At 37.9% G+C, this 24,524-nt stretch overlaps 1 protein-coding gene across 1 annotated transcript in view; it reads left to right on the top strand.

Annotated features, from left to right (window-relative positions):
* The first annotated feature begins 1,166 nt into the window (after positions 1-1,166).
* The window catches only part of srrm4 (serine/arginine repetitive matrix 4), a 53,410-nt gene continuing 30,052 nt past the window's right edge, over positions 1,167-24,524 (top strand). The window contains exon 1 of the mRNA XM_056264877.1: positions 1,167-1,962. Within this exon, the coding sequence (XP_056120852.1) occupies positions 1,832-1,962 (131 nt within the window). The 5' untranslated portion in view covers positions 1,167-1,831. The remainder of the gene's footprint in view (positions 1,963-24,524) is intronic.

The following is a 24,524-nucleotide window of genomic DNA, read 5'->3' as shown; positions in this document are numbered from 1 at the left end:
CCTTGAGGCGGATGGGCTACAACAGCAGAAGACTCCACCGGGTACCACTCATCTCCACTACAAATAGGAAAAAGAGGCTACAATTTGCAAGAGCTCACCAAAATTGAACAGTTGAAGACTGGAAAAATGTTGCCTGGTCTGATGAGTCTCGATTTCTGTTGAGACATTCAGATGTTAGAGTCAGAATTTGGCGTAAACAGAATGAGAACATGGAACCATCATGCCTTGTTACCACTGTGCAGGCTGGTGGTGGTGGTGTAATGGTGTGGGGGATGTTTTCCTGGCACACTTTAGGCCCCTTAGTGCCAATTGGGCATCGTTTAAATGCCACGGCCTACCTGAGCATTGTTTCTGACCATGTCCATCCCTTTATGGCCACCATGTACCCATCCTCTGATGGCTACTTCCACCATGTCACAAAGCTCTAATCATTTCAAATTGGTTTCTTGAACATGACAATGAGTTCACTGTACTAAAATGGCCTCCACAGTCACCAGATCTCAACCCAATAGAGCATCTTTGGGATGTGGTGGAACGGGAGATTCGCATCATGGATGTGCAGCCGACAAATCTGCGGCAACTGTGTGATGCCATCATGTCAATATGGACCAAACTCCCTGAGGAATGCTTCCAGCACCTTGTTGAATCTATGCCACGAAGAATTGAGGCAGTTCTGAAGGCAAAAGGGGGTCCAACCCGTTACTAGCATGGGGTACCTAATAAAGTGGCCGGTGAGTGTATATATTTTTATTTGTCAATATTTTCCATACATGATTCCAACTTTTATGCTTGTTAGCTTTGATGACTTGACAATAGTAATTGTATAATAAATTGGTGTCCAAACTTTTGACTCACAGTGTCTTTCAAATTGAAAGTATGACATGCATGTGAGCAGTATAGCACTTTTTGAGGAGGGTTGTTCTTTTGTTTATACTATCACCTGTGCAGTCTGCAGGTGCAGGTGGGGTTTCAGTGACAGGTGGTTGCTGTGAGAGGGAGGGGGATGGTTTCTGTGAGGCCCCTGAGGGCTGATGAGGGGAAATGCTTTGCCTCGTAAGTATTGAGCCTATAACACATGCTCCGTCTGCTGCCTCTGCGCCGACCCCTGCCTCTTTTGTTATGCTGATTAAGGCAACAGGCACAGTCTTTTGTTCAAGTCAGAGAACGCGAGAGAGAAAGAGAACAAGCGGGGAGGGATGGTCACGCTCCCCGTGACCTAAAGCCCCCCAGTCTCCTCTTCTTTAACGTCACAAGGTGCGCGCAACAAAAACCAGCCACCATCAACTGAGTTCTTCACATCGCGACGCGCACGAGCCACCATCAGCTGAGACTGTCACAACTCTTCTGTCCACACACACACATGGATACGCTGGTACTGGACTTTTATTTCTAACTGCCAGGAGTTTAATGGATATTAGTAATAGCGCAAAAAAAACAAAAAGGATTTAGGTCGTGAGCTCAGACTCTCAAATTGATTTGAAGGCGGGAAGCGCGAGCGCTGAGAGGAATGAAGCACGAGAGTGGACACCGAGCCAATAAACAGAAGCAGCCCGCTGAAACGGTCGCCGTAACGTCGTCATGGAACTGATGGAGGAAACGTAAAAACGGACTCTCAAAAGAAGTTAAAACGTTTAACACGTAAGAAAAACAGAAACATTAAGAAAAGAAGCTGCATTTCCTCAAACAATCCGTTGGTTTCAGAACTTGGACAGCTCCCTCGTGCAGCCGCCTACACACAGTTACCAAAACGACCGTGTGAGGATTCATTGAAATTACTGAACAAAACTGACCCAGTTCTTCTCGGTATTCACCCCCAGAACATCGACACGCCATGACCGGTGTACTTCTGGGAGAGAAGCAGCTTTTTGAGAAGTTCTGGAAGGGCACGTTCGAAGCCGTGGCAATGCCGAGACCCGAGAGCATCATCATCGCCAGCATCACCGCACGAAGAGCCGTGACAAAGTGAGTGTTTAGCCTGAGGCTTCCTGTGTCCTTTCTCAGTCTTTAGCTTGACTAAACATTATTTTAATTCTCAAGAATCTTGAGAATTAAAATAATGTTTAGCAATCACTTTGCTACAGACCAGCCCCAAGGCCATTCTAATGATTATACTGATTTATTCCTTCTAGATACAATATTAATTTCTCCGATTAGTGAAAATTTGGTTGCAGTTTGTTCCTGACATTTGTCTCTGTATTTGTTTTATTGTCTTACAATCTGTTTTGGATTGGGATCTCGGTATTGTCTACTCTCGTTTGGCTTCCCTCACTTGTGTTCATGCAACTTTTGCCTTTTTGTCCCATTTCATTTCACACAAACAGTGATCGTGAATTCTGCCTATGCTCTCCATTCATCATTGACTGTCCTTCACTGGAGGCCAGTCAGTTTCACTTGTGCACACACAAGTGCACAGCAGAGCGAGAGGCTACACAGAGTCCTAATGAATCAAGTCAGAGTAGAGCCCTTCATCATGCCCTTAGGTTAGGACATGGAGATGATCTCAGCGCCTTCTCCTTCACCGATGAATTAGGAGGCATGGCAGCATGTCGAATAGAGAGAAAAGGCAAAAAAGCAATAAAGAAACCCGGGGTTTGCTTCCCTTTTCATCCTTTCCTGTTAATCAGGATCAAGACTTACTCCTCGCTCATTACGCCGGTAAGGAGTGCGTAACTGATTTATGATTCACTCTTGTTCCCTATGTGCATGTATCATTCCATGTACTGTTTTACCCATTTTCCAGTCTCCCATCTCAGGAACCTAGGGTTTCACAGTGCTTTGTCTACTTTTTCCTTATCAAGGCACCTGATGAAAGTGTGTAAGTGAAAGTGGCGTATCACGATTTTGCTACTCACATGAGCTTTATATTCATACTGCAGTAAGATTTGATTGGACTCTTAGCACATAACTGGTCGATCAATAGTCAAAATATTCCGACACCAACCTTCTGCTTTCCGGCTGTCTGTATTCTATAAAAACGAAAAAATGTGGCATTATTACGTTAAGAACCTTTTTAGACTGGACCTGAAACAGAAATAGACTTTGATGGTGCAACCAATGTATTCAGCATTAATTACATATTATTATTGACTTGTATAACAATACTAGAATTTCTTAGGTCACCTGACAAAACGTTTTTAAAGTTCACCCAAAAATGAAAATTCTGTCATCATTTATTCAAACATGTTGTTTCAAACCTGTATGACTTTCTTTCTTTTGGGGAACACAAAAGATATTTTGAAAAAGGAGTGAAAATATATATATTTTTAATTTAATAAAAGTTAAAGATGTCTAGTTCAGTTTTGGTTTAACAATCTCTTCAATCCAGTTTTAATTTCATTTAATTTTTTTTCTTTCATTATGACATTTTTTCACAGATGAAAAAGAGGCAATAACAACATCAAAAACCAGTTTTGAATGACAAAAACTATGACGAAAATCTATTGGCATTTCCTCCACTAATAAAAACAAGACAAATGTTGGGGAGGGACATTAGTTGGCGTATTCTTACTGTGTATTGGATCCGTGCATTTGGCCTTAAAGTGACATCAGTCTATTAAACCTGCTGCTGTCCGTCATTAATGTTTATCAAACAACACAAGGAAAAGAGAAAATCACTCAGTGCTTTTGACTGAATAACGTTAAAAGATTTAATAAGGAATAATCTAATATAGAATATAAAAATTCATTTTAATAAATGAATAATCATTTAATTTATACAAATAAATGTCTGCTTGAAAGAATTAACAATGTTGTATGCAAGTTGTTATAAAGGCTGGGACGGTCCAAGCCGACGGTCGGCCGTTACACATATCTCATATATTCTTGTTTATGATAAATATAGTCTATTGATACCTGCTGATATCTACAGTTAATTTCTTACACGCAGGCGCAGAACGCACATAGTTTGCAGTCGGCTGTAGTCTGTGTTCAAGCACAGCTTTTTGGTCCAGACCCAGCCGACGCGAGGCTACAACACCATCAGTTTTCGTCAACGCTAGTTCTTTGAAGACTTGGAGTGTCCCAGGCTTCAAGAATATATCATTAATTGAAAAGACCATGTTTTTGTTTCTTTATGAGAAGTGTTTTTATTACATTTTAAGATAAATAAAGACATGTTATACAGCACAGTAGTTAAATCTGTGTCTATTGCATGTTCAAACCTTAATATCATTCATATTAACAGGTTAATAGATGTTTTCTATAATGAGTTTTAGAGAAATGCCTAATTGATGCATTACTATTTAACTAAACCCATTAGATTTTAGTCAACCAAATCTACTGTAGTCGACTAAAATCTTATGATATTTAGTCGACTAAAAGTAGACTAAATCTAAAACAATTCAGATGACTAAAATATGAATAAAACTAAATGCCATTTTTGTCAAAAGACTATGACTAAAACTAAATAAGAATTTGCTGTCAAAATTAACACTGCTTCAAACTGTATGCAAAAGTAAAAAATAAATTAATAATAATTAGTCCCAGAAATGTGAGAATGTTATTAGTTTGATAGAGAGAGAATGCTAAGATTAAGAATTTTGGTAACACTTTACAATAAGGTTTCATTAGTTAACATTAGTTAACTACTTAAGTTAACATGAATTAACACTGATCAACACTTTTAGAGCATTTATTAATCTTAGTTAATGTTAATTTCAACATTTACTAATAAAAAAGTTGCATTTGCTAACTTTAAATAATGCACTGTGAACTAACATGAACACACAATAAACAGCTGGATTTTTATTAACTAACATTAACAAAGATTAATAAATGTTGTATTGGTCATTGTTAGTTCATGTTAGTTAATGCATTAGTAAATGTTAACATTGTTAACATTGTAAATGTTACCATAGTTAACATTGTAAATGTTACCAGAATTGTCATTGTTAATTTTGCTTTCACTAGCCTCTCCTCTCTATCTCATTATTAGTCTCTTCTTCTCTATCTGTTTATCTCACTGTGAATATTTACATATTCATAAAGCTACTCACCCTTCAGGGCGCACCTGACGTTGATGTTGATGTGTACAAGGCTGGTAACGACAGCAACATTTACAACCAAACCAATGTCGCTGATTTAACCAGTGCCATCTGCAAATTCAGCATTCAGGTTCGTCTTCATAGTGTTTACCCCAGGCACTGAGGTGTCAAGACACACAGACGTTTTAAGATGTTAAAATGCCTGAGAAATAAAATAATTTATTTCGATTTGCAGTAATAAATCACAGAGCATAAGGCCCATTAGCTTGTAGTATCAGCTGCATGCCTGGAGAAACATCATTATTGGTTATGTCAGCTGAAAAATGCTGGTCACCTATGCGTACACTTAGCCCACTTTGCCCTGCTTTACACATCCCCCCCTACTTAATTGAACATATTTCGTTTTCTTATTCCGCCTCTTTTCTCGTGGTGTCACTGAGCTTTAAAGAGGCCCACAGTGCAGGGCAATTACAAAGGGTGTTGCTGATCCTCCTCTGTAGACCTAGTGTTTTCTGGCAAGGCTAGAGAGAGGAGTTCACTCTTGTGCAGCCAGAGGGTCCTGCCCCCGGCCACTGCAGCCCCACAAGCTGTTCTTCTCAGTGGCACGCCTCATTAAAAATGCAGAGGGTTTTAGTTGGACTGAGTGTAAGTGTGTTTGTGTGGGTTAGGAAGCAGATGGCCCATGGGAGAAAGGGTAAGGGGGAGAACCCTTTACCCTAGCAGATGCTAGTTTAACGAGGAGAAGAATAAAGAGATTAGGGTAACCTGGGAATGGAACTGCACCCAAATGCAAAAGAAGAGAAATAACTATACTATACTTTATATATTGTATTGTCTGGAATATAAGTTGCGTTTTTTTATCATCTTAAACATGCTGCGACTTATATAATGCCGTTAAAAGCACACACATTTGGATTCGTGCCGAATGAGAGAGGTGTGTGCAGCCCAAGTTTATTTCCCATACACCAGTAGTTTTAGTTTTGCTGTAAATAAATTTGATAAATAAATAATAAATAAATTTGGTGTTTATAATAATTGTTGTTTATAATTTATGTTTGTTTAACACTTACGTTTTTTATTCTGTTCTGAATAATGTTACATTTAAAGTATTTGTTGTGGAGGGGGTACGTAAAATAGTAGGTATTTTTAAAGTGTTTAAATAAATGTTGAATTTTATTTAGTGCTATTTTACTATTGTTTCTGAATTTAAGAATGAAATGTATAAATTACATTTCACATAAAATGTAACTTAAACAACGATGCGACTTATCTGTGTCTTCTCAGCAATTCAGTTTTGACCTGGTGCGACTTATTTTCCAGAAAATATATTAAAACAAGCGTGTCATCTTTAAACCTCAAATTGCTTTTCAAATCAACCTGCTATCATTCAAGCTTATTTTCATTTCTTTTGTCTTTTTTCTTTTTTTTTACAACAGTCTTCTGGCAAGTTTTTTATTTTCATTAAAGACAAAATGTTTGGACATGCTTGCTTTGAGAAGGAATTGAGTTTATTGAGTTTTTTTTTTTTTAAAGATTGATCATTCCTCTGGTACTGATTTGACTGGGTGAAATTAAATTAAATTAAGACTGTGGTTACCCTTTTGTTCATTATCGTTATCGTAACCCAATCAGCTTGTGCAGTGTCGTAGCAATTATAAAGAAAAAAGCGTTCCAAAATTATAATGGATTTAACTGCTATTGCACTGCAAGTTCATCATATAGAAAAACTGTGTTTTTATACATCAATGTAAAGTAGCGTAGCTTGGTTCAATCCATTATTTTTTGTTCCTAATTAAGTAGTCGCCCCACACCCAGGCTACAGCCGAGGTGATCAAATGAACAGAAAGACAATGATTTTGTTGATCTTCATCAGTGCGGTCTAGTACACCCAGTCTTTCTTTTGATTTTGCTCTGAAAGCAGAAGGATACGACATTGATCAAAGGTTGTTCGTGTCAGGGCCTAATGTAGAAGCCAGTCAGAACTCTCTGTTCTGCTTAGTTCCAATTCAGTTGATTTAAATCAGCTGAAGCGGTGGTCACAAATAGAGTTGTTAAATTTCAAAGAATCTAATTTCTATGCTTATTTTGTTTTTTAGAGGAGCATTTGACTCTGGCACTCTCTCTTGGTGTTTCTCTGTCTCTCTGGGTGGGTGGGTGGAGTCTCTGAAGGCACTGTAACCCCGGGAGCTGAGCTCTGGCTCAGAGACAGCTGCATAGCTGTAGAAATGCTGATATGGTTGCCAGGCCTCCAGGGTTCAGCTATAATTTCTTTTAAATGTAGCCACTGCTACATTCCAGCACATCATCTAAGAGGTATAAGAGAGAGACATTTTTATTTAGCTGGAAGTGAGTCCAACATTCAGTCAGCAGCAGATGAAAGGCACAGCTGTGAAACACCAGGGAGATGTTGAAATGCAGTATGAGGTCTTGATATGGGGCACTTATGTTGGCGACTTGTCATATGAAGTAGTTATCTGATGTTAGAGTGACAAGGCTTTAAGAATATTTCTTTTATGTCTTTGACAGTTGTGCTGAGAAAGTCCAATTGAAGTCTGAATCATCAGTATGCATTTAACACCATTCATGTAAAAGTATTCAACTGTGTGTGCACATAAAGATATTTCCAAGTGCTACCATCCACTTTAGGAATTTATGATATATTTCTGGGCTTTTCCAAGACTGTAATGCACAACGTTGAATCTATACCAAAATAGTGTACTTCCTCTTGTAAACAGATTTGATTATAATTTAGAGTTCTAGCGATCCCCACATTAAATTACATCAGTTATGCTATGAATGCTTCACCCTCATCTTGCCCTTCTCTCGTGAAGTCCACAAGCCACTTTTTTTCAGTGAAGGAATCACTGAAAAGCTGGTGAGATTAAGGAAAATGAGAACGAGGCACAACCTGGGGTTATATTGGAGTAATATTACCAGGATGAATAATCCATAAAGTGCTGGAACAGGTCTGCATACATTTAGAGAAGTAATACTGATTCCATTAAATATTAACACTTATATATAATGAGTATAAATCCACTTATGCACTTTTGCCATGGCTTGATAATTGACTGACTAAAACCAATAATATACATTTAATCTGAATAAAGTTTTAACAGGAGCTCTTTTTCAGCAAATTTCAGAAATTTCATTTCTATACATGAAAATGTCATGTATGGGTTGTCCTGTACAGTTTATAGTTAGCCATAGCGTTTACAATGTGTGGACTTGTTTTACTGGGTTAACTTCTGAGAGGTCAAATTTGCTGTTATTTTATTACTTTTCATGCAATATATATTATGCACACACAAAATTCACAGAAATGCGTATCTAAATAAGCAAGTTATATTTCCTTTTACTATCACAATGTCCAATCAAATTAATAAGGCTGTTAGGAAATATCGCAGAGAAGATAGAGCAGACAAATGAATGTTTTTAAAGCATCGTGTCAATGTGAATGTTTACTCAAGGACATAACCGGTTTTCCACTGGCAATGTATGCTCAATGTGTAGGCAGCAGTAAGCTGATTATTTCTCCAGCCAAATTGTCTTCTTTTAGCATAAAGCCAAACTTTGCATTCATTGTAAAAATGCAATTTTTTATTTAATGAAGTGAATCTGGTATCAAAACATTTTATACAACCATTCTAGTCTTCAAATTTGATTGGCTGTGGAGTGATATATACTATTTGAAATACCACCTAAGCCTTTATATGATCTGCTAGTAATATCTGACTAATCAGTCCAGTGCTGATAATAAACAAAACATTTCCATACAAAGATGTGATCACCTATTTATTGAGCATCTCTGACCACAAGAGAAAAAAACAAAAAAACAAGACATTTGCTCGGCACAGCAGTCTTTGTTGATGTTTCTGAAGTTCATAAAGTGGTTTTAAGGCTAAATGTAATTCCCCAGCTAATTAATATACCATATGTCCAACTTACACGTCTCCTCTTATTTGTTCGTACCTTATTTACTCATGGTGCTGCACTAGTGAGGCAGAAAATCACTTGCTCAATACATGCAATCATTGGACAATCAATCAAGCAGGTTGTGTCAAACAGAACATGAGATGAGTAGGCAGGCACATCTTACTACAAGCTGTGTCTCACGTATTGCAGAGGTTACTGTCTATCAGCTTGTCTTCTCCTGAAACTCACATGCTGTAGTGCTATTCTCCTCACCACTGGACCCCTGGAGTGATCAAAAGCCATTATTAAAATGCAAACTTATCAAAGTCAAACCTTCATCACTTAAATTAAATCATTTCAAGCTTGACTGGCTCTCCTCTTCTCTGCCTCCCCTTCATTTTTCATTTCCATCCCTTGCCCATCCTCATTTCAGGAAGACGATCTGCCACTCACGCAAAATTGCTTCCATTTGCATAACTGATGCTTCATTTGGGCTGGGACTGTTTCTGTGGCGATGTCACTGCACAATGGCAAGGCAGTGACAGCAATAACGAGCAAATGGAACTCTCCCACCTCTCAATTTAGGGATCAATCTTGGAGTCAAGGACAAGTGTTCCTTAAGTTGACATTTCCTTCACCCTCTGGCTGAGCAGATGTTCAGGCTTCAACTGTCAGTAGTACTCTGATAGTAAGTCATGGAATGATTTATTCAGCATTCTGGATACGAATATGAGTCTGAATATTCTATTGGCTTCCATATGTTTTTTAAAGCTTTATTGTTTTTGGCTCTTCTTTTTACTGTGCATGTATTTGTCAAGGCAGAACAGTAAAGTTTAATGGGGCAAAATTATAATGATGTTTTTAAGATGGCTCTCTGTACTCAGTATTACTGCATATTGCATGGGAGGCTCACAATTTAGGACATTCTATCATATCTATTCATCAGTGAATGATAGCTAAAGGATCATTTATATGTTTTAAAGGGAACTTGCAAGAGACATCGACCATCTGAGCCCAAAAGGGTTGTAACATGCCAGGCAGCCGCAAAGAGGGCGCAGTCCGGGAGGTGCTAAATTTCGATGGGTTTCTTAAACTGAGCAATATCGCCACTGACATTTCAGTAGCCGACAGATTCAGCTGAGCAGTTATTACAAAAACCAAAGCTGACAGGTTTGCTGTCTTTCTCTGTATGCTGTGGCACATTGTGAAGTGCATTAGAGATATTTTCTCCTACAGCGAGGATTTTTTGAAGTGTTCTACTCTCACTCATTAACCACTCTCTCCTAAACTCTCTGTGCACTTCCAAACCAGAGCGAAATGATGTAAAGAAATTCAACATTTGAATTCTTCCCAAGTGAAGATTAAGCTATTAAAAGATTGTATCTTCACAGGCTTTGAAGAAAGTATTTCAGAGGCTAACTTGAAACATACTACTGAACCGTGTTCAGAAAGTAATATTTTCACATATATTTCAATTTTTTCTCTATTCATATGCAGAACATGAAAGGCAGATAGGTGAGCAATTAAGTAGTTATTTCTAGTTTTAAATAAAAAGGCTTTGTAGAACTGAGAAAAAACACCTTGTTTCACTCTCATTCTCCAGCTAAGATTTTGTAAAGGAATTGCTAACATTACAGTGAATCAAGCCTATTACACAGGACCAATGACTGAGTCTTTGATCAAGACGTAGGGATGTTCCCGTCCCCATTATAATGCGACTTTCGGGGTGAATCAGATTTCTGATCGTAGTTTACAAAGTAAAATGGGATAACATTAGTGTCCTCTACAATAGCTATGAATGCATTCCTATGAGACCTTTTCTCTTGATCCACAATATGCTAAAAGTTATTTTGCTTTGATATCAAATTTTCCCTTTGTCTCGAAATCTGTAGGGAAATTGTATGACTAATCATAGTCATTATTCTTTATTCCTCTCTCCCTTTTTACTTTAAAGTATCAGGGTCATAAGAGAAAAGATATAAGAGCTGACATGAGTGGGAGAAGGACGGCACAAATTTGACTGATGCCTCTGAATGACTTTGTATAAATTAGCTGTCAAGAACAGGGCAAAGTAATGTCACAAACTTGGCGTCGAGTGTATTCTTTTGAGACCAAAATACTTTTTTCACTTTAAAAAGGTGCTCCCTTTCATCTTTTGTGGTTTGTTCTGATTTTCTGGACAGGAAATCAAACATACAGAATGCAGTTTGTCAAGAGTGTAACTGTAATTGTTTTTCCTACGTGATAATGACGTTCGCTTTTGTCCTGATAATGAATTCTGCTGTAATTATCAAATAAATGTAGCCATAAGGATTTAAATACCTTGTTTAAAATGCCTACACTCGCACAAAAAATGTCGTAAAATATGCTAATTTAGGCAATTACTCATTAGCTTCTTAGAATTTGCAATTAAATCCTAATATTAATGCCCTCATTTTTCTCATTAGCTTCCACTTAATGTAATTAAAGCATACAGAAGCATGGTTTGCAATATTTGGTCATTTCCTTGAGCTGCCTGCAAATTGAACGGACAGAGCTTAATTAAGCTCATGCAAGTTTATTATATTCACTTCATTTGATTGCCTCACCAGAGGTTTAAAAACCGGATAATAACACCCACAAAATGAATCAATTAGACATGAGTTAGATCAACAGTATTATTCTTGAATGCTGGAATAAAATAAAACCATGTCCAAAACACATTATTAGTGAGTCCTTGTTTGACTTTGGCACATAATGACATTCTCAATTTAGAAATATTCTGATCTCATTTCAACTTTTTAAATCTTATAAGGTGACTTATGAACGTACAGTTTGTGAAGTGTTTTCTGTGTAGCATATTATAAATAACCTTTTTTGTTGAGGATATGAGTCATCAAACATACAGAATGTCAATGTGTTTTGTAAATTGTAGGACCTTGAGGGCACTTCATATGCACATTATGGACAACATAATAATCCACTTGCCCTTGAAAGAGAGATTCTTCTGGAGACTCAGCGAACTGAATGAAACTCCCTCACATTAAATGGACATAGCCTCTTTGTGATGGGGTACTAAATAATATAGAAGGTTAGTGGAAATGATGACAGCATTTTTATTGAGCATCCACATAATGGTTTTCCTACACCGGCTTGTTAGGAGGGAGTTCACAGTGTCTTTAATGAGGACTCACTGATTAAGAACGCTTATAGGGGTCAGTTCCCACCAAGTGAATGATTTTCTCCTTTTTATTTCCCTGTCAAACTTTTAGAAGTGATTTCATATGAATTCCCAAACAGAACATTTGTATTCAATCACAATAAATTCAATAATTACAAATTGAAAACACCAGATAAAAGACCAAAGGTCTTGGCTTGGTGGTCTGTCTCCATGTATACGTATCTGTGCATGTCCCAGCAGCCTCCCATCCTTTCAAGCGGAACGGTGTCAGCAGGCTGCCATTACACGGGCCACTGTCAGTAGCATCCAACTCCAAAATAGCTCCTCTTGCAGTGTTTGCCCGGTTGGTTTCAGTCTCTGGCAGAGCAGAGAGGGTCTGGGTACTGTAACTCACAAAGTAGACAGATGAGACCTACTCAGAGAGGGGCCCTCTGTCCATCTGGCTATGTAACAGAGCACAGGTGGGGAGGACATAGCAGATATATGTGCATCGAATTAATGAGCAGGTCCATGGAATGAACGTATGTGTGTTTGTTTGGAGGTGGTTCCGTAATGCTGAAAAGCAGGTGAGACATACAATAGATTAGGCTGTAGGATTTTTTGGTCACACTTTATATTAGGTGTCCTTAACTACTATGCACTTACATAAAAAAAAAGTACTATGTATTGGGTTCACATTGTATTGCAAACACTTGTGCTGCTATTGAGGTGGGATGTGGGTAAGGGTAGGGACAGGTTTGGTGATATGGGTATATGTTTAAGGATCAACAGTGTAATTATAGATGTAATTACAGAAATTAATTTCAGATGTAATTACATGCAAGTACAATCACGTGTGGTAAAAACACGTGTGGACACAATAAGTGCATTGCATCAAATTATGAATTTAAATGTCAGTACATAGTAGGTAAGGACACCTAATATTAAGTGGGACTGATTTTTTTTATTGGGCATTTTAGCTTGTGATTGTGATATACTATATTTATAGCTTTTTTATGAATTAATACAATTTTATATTTTAAATGTAAAAAAAAATAGTCTAAAACTGTTTAGACAAATATAAAACATGCTTATTTAGTGGAGTATAGTATGTTTTGCTTTACTTTTAAAGTAAGGAACCTGCTGATCTTGTTAAAATAATTAAAAAATATATTTAAACATGCTAAACGGAATGTACCTGCTGTACGTGTAACAACATCTTTTAGTAAAACAGTTGCTAAACTTCTTTGTTTGCTTCTTTAGTTGGCGTTTTCATTTATGGAGCATGCAGCTATCAATAAAAAATAAGCTGTATATAGAAAATATCGTGAACCAGAGTTTGAGAGACATTTATATATAATATTCCTCGAAGGTATTCAGTAATGAGAATACTATGCATTCATTAAACAGGAAAAGCACTGTAGGGTGCCTAAATTTCATAGAATATTAACAAAGAGTGCTTATTTACTGTTCAATCCTGGTCGTATAGGTGAAAATCCTCCAAAGGCAATGGAAGTAAAACTATGTTTCATCTGCCCTGGGTCTTATGAGGAACTGTAAATTTGCCACAGAAATTCTGTCTTTCAGAAGAAGAAAAAAAGATTTTATTCGGTTTCATTATTTCGTAAAGAGTGCTATGTGAAGTGTGTTGGTTGCTCGTAAAAAAAAAAAAGTGAGCTTTGTGAATTATTCAGTGAGCTGTTTTGCATAGCAAAGGCCAGCAGAGAGGAGGGGGTTGTGGAGTCGGGTGAATCTTGAGTTGAGGAATGACACAGTGTTGCTTGCTTCCTCCTCTCAGCTTCTCATCACGTTAATTACCGTATCTGGCTCTCGTCGGGGCCACAGTACCTCTTGAGTCTCAGTCGCATGCGGACGACTTGCCAGTGGGAAGAAAAGAATATTTGTCTTTGTTTGCTTTCAGGGAGAGATATATTTAAAGCTACAAATTACCATGCCGATCAGTAAATAACTTTTAGGAGAACATTAATCTGTTTCAGGATTTCTGCTAATCTGTAATATGTATGACCATCAGCAGTAAAAAGAAAGATGTTGATCATTGGATTTGATCCATATTCACAGCCATTACTTTGAAACTAATGAATAGTGGGATGCAAATATAAACTTGAGGACTTGATTGAACATAATAGCAATACCTTTTCTCTTGAGATTTAGCATGAATCATTTTATGTAAATATCACACACACACACCTGTTGCTGTGATGTATGGACTCGGAAATCATAAAAAGTCAGTTTCTACACCTCAAAATGGACACATCCGTCTGTTTTCTCTTAATTATTCATGCTCTAATTTAATAACGTAATCAAAATGAGACTTACATAAACAAGATGGTTGCTGTAGAGTTTGTTCTGTTTATTTCTGCAACTGTACTCCCAGGGCTATAACAAAATGAACCCCCCACTCACAAATGGTGTATTGTTGATAGCCTGGAGTAATTAGGGATGCTCTGGTGGGGTTTGGTTTAACGACGCAGGCTCTATCCTCCACAAATGACATTCTCCTCAGAGAGAGGGACTCAGTCAGGACTGAAATAATCAATGATTTGTGGTTTCCATTTTGAGTCTCAGTGTGAAGCTGCTTAGTCCTGCTCCACTGCACAGTACTTTAGCTGTTCGCCTCATCGCTGTTACAGTCATCCTTCCTCTGTCTATGAGATGATGCTGCACACCCACTTTGCATACTTATAGATTTTCATGAGTTCACACTTAGGCCAAATATGCAAATTGGCTCCGATGGCTCCGAGCTCGGAATTTTGACCGAACCCAGAGTACTCCCCCCATATCCCTGGCTGGGATAGGATTCAATTGAGTGTTTTTTTCTTTTCTTTTTTCTTCATACTACAATATATTGGCACACCACTGGTATTAGCAGAGTAGTTCTTCCAAAGACAATGCCAGCATTAAATGCATCTTTTGTTGAGATAATTCTAGAGGGTTTTAAAACCTTTTGCAACTGAACCACCTTTTTAAATGGCCCCTTTGAATAATGACAAACCATAAATTCTCTTTTTCAATACTCATTTTCTAAATTCGTGATGTGTGTCTGAAAATTCTGCCAGTGCCACATAAGGAGGGAGCTTGCAGGGTCCATTGCTGGTGATTCTGCTTTTAGCCATGTGCAATTTAAAGATAATAAGCTCTATTTGCATTTGCCAGCCCTATCAGACAGCACAGACTGAATGGCTTTCTCTGTGTGCCTCCTTATTCACCTCAGCTACATTAACTAACTCACTTTAATTTGCACTCTTCTTTCAGTGGTATTTTTTAAACTTTCATTTAATATCTGTCTTACTTTAAAGGTGCACTTACTTTTTGTCCTCGTTAAAACTTTCCCACATAAAAAAAAAATCAATAGGGTTTTATCATTGACGTATTAAAATGCAATATGCACTATTAAACTGTATTAGTATTTGATCATACAGTTTTGTGGCGTTTGAACACCTTGAACTTTAATTTAAACTTTACTAGTACAGTACATGAAAAAGAAGTACCACGCTTGACTTTATACAATGTAACAGTCTTGGTTGAAAAGCAATTAACTTGAAGTTGTATTTGTTTTTTTGCCCATCGTCTCAGCCATCTAGAATCAGCACGCTTGAAATTAATTGGCCTCCTTCGTACAGACTTCCTGCTAAGTTCCTGTCCTTCTCCTTAACATGGAAAAAAGCTTCCCAAATCAAAAGAACTACAAATCAGAAGTTTCACATCTCAAGTCGAGCCATCTGTCTTCTTTTGTGTATAAAATAGAGCCCATGGGTTTAGACCAGCCCTCTCATCTTTTCAATCAAATTCCCGGCCTGCTGCTTCTGAGTAGCAACTGGCCCACATCTAAGCCTGGCGCTCAATGGAGTTTCTCTGTGGTAAGAAGCTAAATCTGCAGCGGTGAACCATGCCTGATGTGTTAATGGTGGATCCTTTGCTCCCTCTGAAATGCCACACGCCAATCAGCAACCCCAGCTGACTCTTGTTCTTTCGTCCTCCACGCATCCCTTTCACTGTAATTAGCTAGTGTGCCCACTGATTGGACCCCTTATTCTCTTTGTCTATTAGCTGTGTAGTGAGAAACATCTTTGCTCTCCCCAGGAGGCAGACAGGAAGTGTCATGGAGATTGGGCTTATCACAAAAATCTAAATAAGGAACATTTCGTCTCTATCATTGCGCAACAAAGAATGCCACATTTTCTTGAATTTGATTTTACAGAGTAATTTACAGACTAGCTGATGGGCTTTGTGAGTCATTGTGATCTAATGCACATTCTTTGGTTGTTAACAAACGAAAACATATCTGTTCTTAATGAGGGTGAGATTAGCATTGTTAATTATGACCTTAAGAGAGGCATTACAGTTCTCTCGGTGAGTGCACTACAGCACTGCTAGTTTTCTTTATGGATAAATCATATTTCTAAAATAATAATAATAATAATAACTATTGTTGTTATTATATATATATATATATATATATATATATATATATATATATGTATATATATTTATCATATATTAAATTTACAGTAGATAGGTGGGCTACTGATATTAGAATATATATCCGTATATACAATCCATTCTCCCCCCCAAGGTGTCCAAAACTGAAGCATGGTCAAGTGTCTTCAGTGTCACTATTAAGACTAAGGGGGCTTTTACACTGGGCTCGTTTGCTGCGGTCTGGTTTCACACTCAACTTGATTCTATCGAACCCTGGTGCGTTTGTGTGCATATTACGTCATCGCAAACGTGCACGCCGCATGATAGAAAACAGAACGCGGGTCAATATTGTTTTTTTTATTAAAGGGACACCAGGCAGGAATCCCATTTTTGTCAAACAGTGACCCCTAGAGTCGCTGTGGAGAACTTGTATTTAACGTTAATGTCGTAAATACCACTCACGCAGAGCGTGACGTGTTACATAGTATACAATAGTACATTGTTTAATTTGTCGTTTAATGAGATCTAATATATGTTGTTAGTGGTGAGAATTTTCACGTGATTAAATACATAGATCCGACAATTACCCCCATGAACTTTAATGGTCCAGTGGCAGAACTTTTGCCAAGTGTGTCAGAGGTTCTGGGTTCTAATCCGTACTAGTAGTATAGTTTATTTTCCTCATCAAAACCGATTGTTTATTAGTGATTGTATAGCAGGGACAAGTTCATTAGGTTTTAGGATTTCGGCCGTAACAAATATAGAGAGTCTCTCAGTCCCCGCAACGGATTGAGGCGCGCGTCCGTGTGAAGACTATGCGCGTCACAACAGAACACTGTATCCACGCCACTGATCGCAGCGGCCACAGTCTGTGAGCGGCAAGTACATTGGTCACTTGATTTCAAAAATAACACATTTCAGATCGCCTCTTATTTAACAAACGAACGAAATGAATGCTCTACTAGAGTTAACTGGAGATGTTTTATTTGTTTGTATTGGTACATCCGTGCCGCGAGCATATTGCTTTGCTTAAGGCAATAAGAAAAAAGTACCTTTGATTAGCATTCTTTATTTTCATCCTGGAGATTAACACTTTGTCCTATTTTTAAGTCTTCTACGGTCGATGAGGAGTTTTTTTTTTTTTTTTTAAATTATAATAGACTACTGATGTATAATATAAATCTGTATATATATATATATATATATATATATATATATATATATATATAAATATATATATAAATATATATATATATATATATATATATGTATATGTATATATGTGTATCATTTTTCTTTTTAATTTTGGAGTGAAATATTACCTAGGTGTGTTTTTAACAGGTTTTGTGAGATTCACTCAGCCATACTGGCAGTAATTTCTCAAAGCACACCTTGCTTGGCTTAAGACAATAAGCAAAAGCTACCATTGATTAGCATCTTCATTTTCATCATGGAGAAGAACTATTTGTCCTACACGGCATTCTTCCCTTTCTATCTCCCAGCAGTCATGAAAGCTTTTTGATAGAGGTTAATGAAATGAAATAAATTTGCTTGTAATGCATGGGAGGCTGTAAAGGTAATGGAATTTGAAGAGTGTCAGTGAGAATGGGGAAATGGGGCGGAGATTGTTTGAGGTCTGTGTTCCAAGGGCTGTTAAACATTTGAAGCGGCGATATAGAGGAGAGTCAAAGGTGTCCAGAGGATAAGGTACTCATTTATACAACCATCCTCAGACCTTTCATCAATTAAAAAAATCATGATATCATTATATATGTCATATATAGTATATTTATCACTGCTGTGCTAAATGGCTGTTATAAACACTTAAACACTTTAAATATGAATCTTTGTAAAGTTTTGATCTCTCTTGTCTTTTCTTCATACCATATTTCTATTCTCGGAGTGTTGTAATATTTTCTATTAGTGTTCAATGGAGATATCAAGTGTGTGCCATCTCATCTGCCAGGATGAGATTGAGAGGTTGGTTAGAGACAAACAGAAACTCTCCCAGCAGACTCCACACATTCCAAAAGCTCCTGAGGCATTACTGAGCCTCTAAAACAGAGTTGTGTTTAACATGGAGAGGGAGTGAGAGAGAGAGAAACAACCTGTATCCAGTTAGCGATGATGAGAGCTCTGCTAATGCTGCCTTCTGGGAAATGATTGAAGTGATTTTTGTCTCAATAAAATGGATGTGTTAGACAATGTCATTTTTCTTTATAATTTTATAACAAACACCATATTTTTTTTGTTGCTTTACTGCAACAAGATGAAGAGCAAAGGATGGATGCTAGATGTGTAACTGTAAACTGATGCTTTATCTTTTTATTTTATCATTCTTGTGCTAAAAAAGAGAATTATGGAAAATGTAGTTTGTCCTTAGTTCTATACAAACTAAATTCTAGTCAACATTTATGAATACAACTTAATATGATAAATACAACCACGTTTTTGCCATGATTCTTTAATTGACACTGCATAAAACTCATCAGGGCTCAAATAAAAGCCTAATGGTAATTATTGTAGAACGGTGACTACACTCATCTCATAAATATGATTCTAACATGACTTAAGGGCAGCATTTTAAAACTAATTACATGGTGGAGAAGATGAATATGTAAATCAGAAATCAGGGGACTCTCATTTCGCCTCTGATCATAACCTCAGATAAGTCTCAGTTAATACAGATACATGAGTCCAATCAGGCAAGAGAAAATGTGAGAAACTGAGAAGGCACCCGTTGAGTCATTAACATATGCTTCAACATTTTTCACCCACCATTGCACTGGGTGAAGTTGGAGTGGCAAGCTGTTGATTGCTCATTGTGAACAGTGCCCTTTTTCTCACAATGCATCTCCACAGAATAATTGTTAGGCTGTTGTACAGAGACTTCGGCTTAAGTCAATGTACGTGTGTGTGTGTGTGTGTGTGTGTGTGTGTGTGTGTGTGTGTGTGTGTGTGTGTGTGTGTGTGTGTGTGTGAACATCTGGAGTTTGCCTGGCATTATTTCCACAGCCTGAGGCAAAAGTTTTCCAGAGCGCGAGTGTGCGACCGAGAGAGAGAAAAAGAGGGGTAATTTGTTTTGTTTGAGCAGAGGGGACGGTAGGGAGTGAAGAGTGCTTAAATTGATTGATTGGTGGCTCGTAGAGTAGTGGACCGGGCCATAATTACTCTTTTTGCCTGGTGTGGTAAGGAAATTAATCAAACCATTATGCTGCTCCGTTATATCATCAGGTAGCAATAATTGAATAAACTAACTCCACTTGTCTTCAGAATGACTTTCCCTGCTATATGTGCTGACCATCTTTTGCATAGAAGGTTGGAAATGTTCCTGTTGTTTATTATATAAACAAGAAAATAATTCTGAAATGATTCCTTTTTATCATTACATCTGTCTATCCGTCTGCTCATCATCATACCTGTCTATAACTCTGCATCTGTTGTACAGAAACTGTGTAAAAATTCACTCACAATAAAAATTGAAGAAAGATTTAAAAGAATCACATGCATGGCGAGGTTGTAACTTTCTGTTGTTATGTCGTTCTTGCATACCTCCCGCTGAGCAGAACAAATGTGAGAGAGATGGGAGGGCTGGAATAAGCTGCTAAATCAGTCTGATTGTTCTTAAATCCTTCATGTCCACTTGCATCGCTCAAGCGGAGCCTTCATGCAGAGTTGGAAATAGGGCAGCCAATTCTGTTTGTGGATTTTCTTCTCACCGACTACCCCCCCAACTGCCTAACTCGCTTTCCTGTTCCCCCTCACTCTGAAAGTGTCTCTACAAATCAATTACCTTCCCTTGCTCGTTTGGGATTTAGCAAGGACATTGTCTGTGGCAGATAATGAGGTCTGGTGCTGTGATTTTCTTTCTCCCAGGATGCCACGCAGGTTATTTTCTCAGTGGAGGCAGCAGGCCTCATGTTGCAGAAATTTAAGATGGTGTTATTATCTTCCCATTTTATTAAATAAGAAGCAACAACTCAAATTTACACGGAGTAGAGATCAAGGCCTGGCAAAGGAATTACAGAAAATACAGAACTTTTATGCAGCACTTGAATTTGTAGTGATATGATGGCAAGTGATATGTTCATACACATTCATGTAATTACATCTGACAGTGGATTCCATTTTTGGATGCGTTCGTTGGCCTGCATCAACAGCCGAAGGCATGAATATACTAAAATTATTTGGGTCAAAGTGCACATTTCAATAGTGCTTACAATGCGTTTGGTATACATAGCTACATGTTTAAAGGAGCACTTCACCCATTTCAACATTAATCGTTATTGAAAGTGGGTCATATATGTAGTCGAAATGTAAAAGAAATTTTGAATTTGGTGCCCTCTTGACCGAGAAAAGACAGAAAATAACTTTAGGGCGCATTTGTGTGTAAGACCACAACTCCCAGAATGCACCACGTTGCACAGCTCCGCAAGCCACTCCCACTAATCCAGAACAGCGCAAAGTCGCAAACATCAGAGAAATCACTCTTCCGTCTACTCTACAGGGCTAACGTTAGCTGCCAACAGAGTTAGAAATTCATTTCACACAAAATGTATAGTTAGTTGGCTGTGGCGAGCAGGACGAGGGACGTGAGAGCGGCGCGAGGCCGGTGGCGTGAGTGATAATGAACGACACCTGTGAGACGCACTGGTCTCTCTCGCGTCTCTCACCGAGGAGCGGACGCATAAAACGAGGAGCGACAGGGCAGATCGAGAGAGGAACAGGCCTGATTTTATGGTGTGTTTTGTTTCTGTTGTGTGTGGCCAGCAGTGCGGGGCTGCTGGCTTATACTTTTGTTTTGTATTTGTTTATTTTACTATTAAAATGTTTAAATGTTCGCCGATTCCCGTCTCATTCTTCCCACAACAACGAACCCGCCGCAGCCGCCGCCTCTTGTTCCTCCATCAGCCTCAGCTGCTCTTCGCTATATTGTGGCTCGTATAAATAGCCACGAACATCGGTTTCGAGCAAAAGATTTTCAAAATCCTCGTCTTCCATATCGTGTGTCGTAAATTCAGGCATTATGGTAAATCTAACTCCTTGAGCGCTTGTTAGCTTAGCTTGCTGTCTTCCAAGCAAGATGGCGGATTAATAGTTTCTTCAGGTTTAGTCCCACCCACTGATCTGTAATAGGCCGGTGGGGTGAGTGGGTCCCACGCCCTTGAATAATAATGAGCTAAAGGCTGTAGTTTTCTTAATATGCAATGAAATTTATCTTCCGTCCTACCGTGACGCAAAATGACGATATTTACGTCACGATAGGACGGAAGTAAAACACTTAAATCCTTTTTTCTCCCATCTCAGAAAAAAAACAAGCAAAATTCCACCATCATTATAATATATGACTGGGTTTCTAACAATACAAACCTTAATGCAAATGCAGAGCCGGCCCTAGACCTTTGGGGGCCCTAAGCAAAATTTGGTTGGAGGCCCCTTTGACCGTTTTAAGGCCTAAAGAAAAGCAATGACTACCTTATAACTATACCATACTATATAACTATATTATACTGTATATACTATGTTTGATGTCTAACAGGAAAATTATGATACCACTGAGCTGAATGGCAGTGCAAGACACACACACTGATTAACTTGCTGAATAAAAAGACAGATAAAGTGATTTTCACTGAACGAAGATACATTTTTATTGACACCAGAGTTTAAGAGTCACAAACTACAGCATATATATATATATATATATATATATATATAATTTAAATTAAATAGAGCAAATAGAATAACATTTAAATATAATATTATATTAAATAATAAATAGATTTTTCAAATAAACAAAATTAACAATAACATGTAAAACACCACAAAGAAGATCAATAGTAACAATATTACGAATAAGGTAACATTTCAATATAACTATTAAAATCCAATCCAAATAAAGAAAATAATTATACATAAAGTTAGACTTAATTTTTAAAATGCAGAAGGTTATCATTACAGCCCCTTTATACTCACCAACAGCTGGAGCTTTGCTTACGGGCAGCATATACTTTAATAGTGCTCCTAAGGGGACATAAGGAGTAAACTAATGTTAGCCCTTTAGAATCCAAACTGGGTTTATATTGTTCTGTTAAATGCTTTAACAGTAACACCACAGCAAATGGTATAGGCCTAATACTAAACCAATTTTATGCAGCATGTTATTAGCATGTAAGTTAAACAACTGTAGAAAATTAATACAAGCACGATTTAGGCTAATGTTAATATAAGACTTTTAGTGCAGATTATCCATATTACAGAAATCGGAAAATTAAGCCTACAGGTTTACGTACCTTTATCTTCTTGCTTCTTCTCTTCTTCCAGGCTCTTTTTTGTCGTTTTTCTTGGCCAGAAAGATATTTTCGTTTCTTGTCAGACATCGTCGATTCGTCGGAGTCGCTAACTGACTGACCAAGTGACAACGAGTGACATCATAGGGGGAGTCGGGATCAAGACGCGCGCGCGCCTTTGCGGGGAGCTCCCGGTTGATTTGCCATAATACAGAACTAAATAAATAACAACTCTGTGCTTATCATGATGCCTGATAAAGAGCGCTGGTCCATTTCTTTTTATGTATTTATTTTATGTTAATTTTGTTGTGCGATTTTCCCCCCACTAGCTAGCAGTGACTCTAGGGGGCCCTCTGCTGGCCACGGGGCCCTTTGCAATTGCAACGGTCGCTTAGTGGCTCGGCCGGCTCTGTGCAAATGGGTGAAGTGACCCTTTAACCTTCAGTGTTTGTTCACACTTACAGCTAATCTGATTTGTTTTAGTTTGATATTGCCTATTCTGATGTGAATATAGGAGTGATGCAGATTCTATAAACTGCTTCCATTAGGAGACATGAGCTCAGCTCCCCGTGTAGGGTTCCCATTGGGTTGTTATGCACATCCACTGTTATTAGGCAAGTGTGTGTGTGTGTGTGTTGCTCAAGAATAATACAACTTCCATAATTTTGTGATTATCCATTTGCATTGTTCTTGACCTGGTTGCAGTGTGATGCAGCAAGTTTACGAGCTTTAGATTACTGGAGCACATCGCAAAAATTTACTATATAAAAAAATGTAATATAAAATGTTCTTTGCTTTCTGGTCATTAATCAGATTACATTTCATTCAGAGGATCTTCTTATTTTTGGAAATCTTTAAATGATAAATATCAAGTCTTGATTCAGAACCATGTTCACTTGCCTAAACATGGTTTAATTGCCATGTCTGGCCTAAGCATACCCATCATTAGTATCAATATCACAATAAAAAGAGGTTGTCTTTTATCCTGAATGTTAGACAAACAGTATAATCACTTTTCATTTTGATAGACGGAGCTCTGGAATAAGTTAATCGGTATTCACCCTTAATTAACATGCTTAATCATGTCTCTCTCTCAAAATGATCTGCTGCCCTCCTCTTTCATGATAGGGATTATCAGTTGTTTGGCTGTGGATATGACAGGCCTAATAGCACTGGATAGCCTCAGTGAACTACAGGATGACAGGAGAATCGTATATCAGATGTGCCCGCAGTGGGATGATGGTGTCTCATTTTATGTCTGTTGTCCTCTTGCAGACCAAGAGTCTAGGGAGTAGTCTGTAAGGCTTTTAGTACTAAAGGTACTGTAGTTCAAACATAGCACTGGTTTTTCAGCCCCCCAACCCCAGCAACCCCCCCCCCCCCCCCCAAATTTTTTTTTTTGCAATAAATAAACATCCATCTGTATTAATGTGAAGATTTTGTTCTACATTTCTCATCTAGTCTGTGACAGGTCTTCTTGTTGAGAGTTAACAGCACTAATTAGTCTGAGTGTTAACACATAATTATGGGTCATAAGTTAGGTTGCATGAAACATCTCTTACTTGTTCATATCTGGCTGCTATGGTAACTAGCAGCATTCTCAAATAACACTTCTTCCCCGATGAATCAGAACAGATTGTGAGATGTCTTTAAGAGCAATATAATGGAAAGTGAAACAATAAGCAGTTCGTTTTCAGAACTCAACAGTTAATTTGAATTACGCTTAATCACAGTTACATAAAGCCCCGCACTGCAAATGTA

The sequence above is a fragment of the Rhinichthys klamathensis genome, unplaced genomic scaffold (assembly GCF_029890125.1).
Source record: "Rhinichthys klamathensis goyatoka isolate OS25496 unplaced genomic scaffold, OSU_Roscu_1.1 h1tg000226l_1, whole genome shotgun sequence".
In the NCBI taxonomy this organism is placed as follows: domain Eukaryota; kingdom Metazoa; phylum Chordata; class Actinopteri; order Cypriniformes; family Leuciscidae; genus Rhinichthys; species Rhinichthys klamathensis.
The sequence above is the reverse complement of the archived record's forward strand: the minus strand, read 5'-3'. Positions and strand labels throughout refer to the sequence as shown.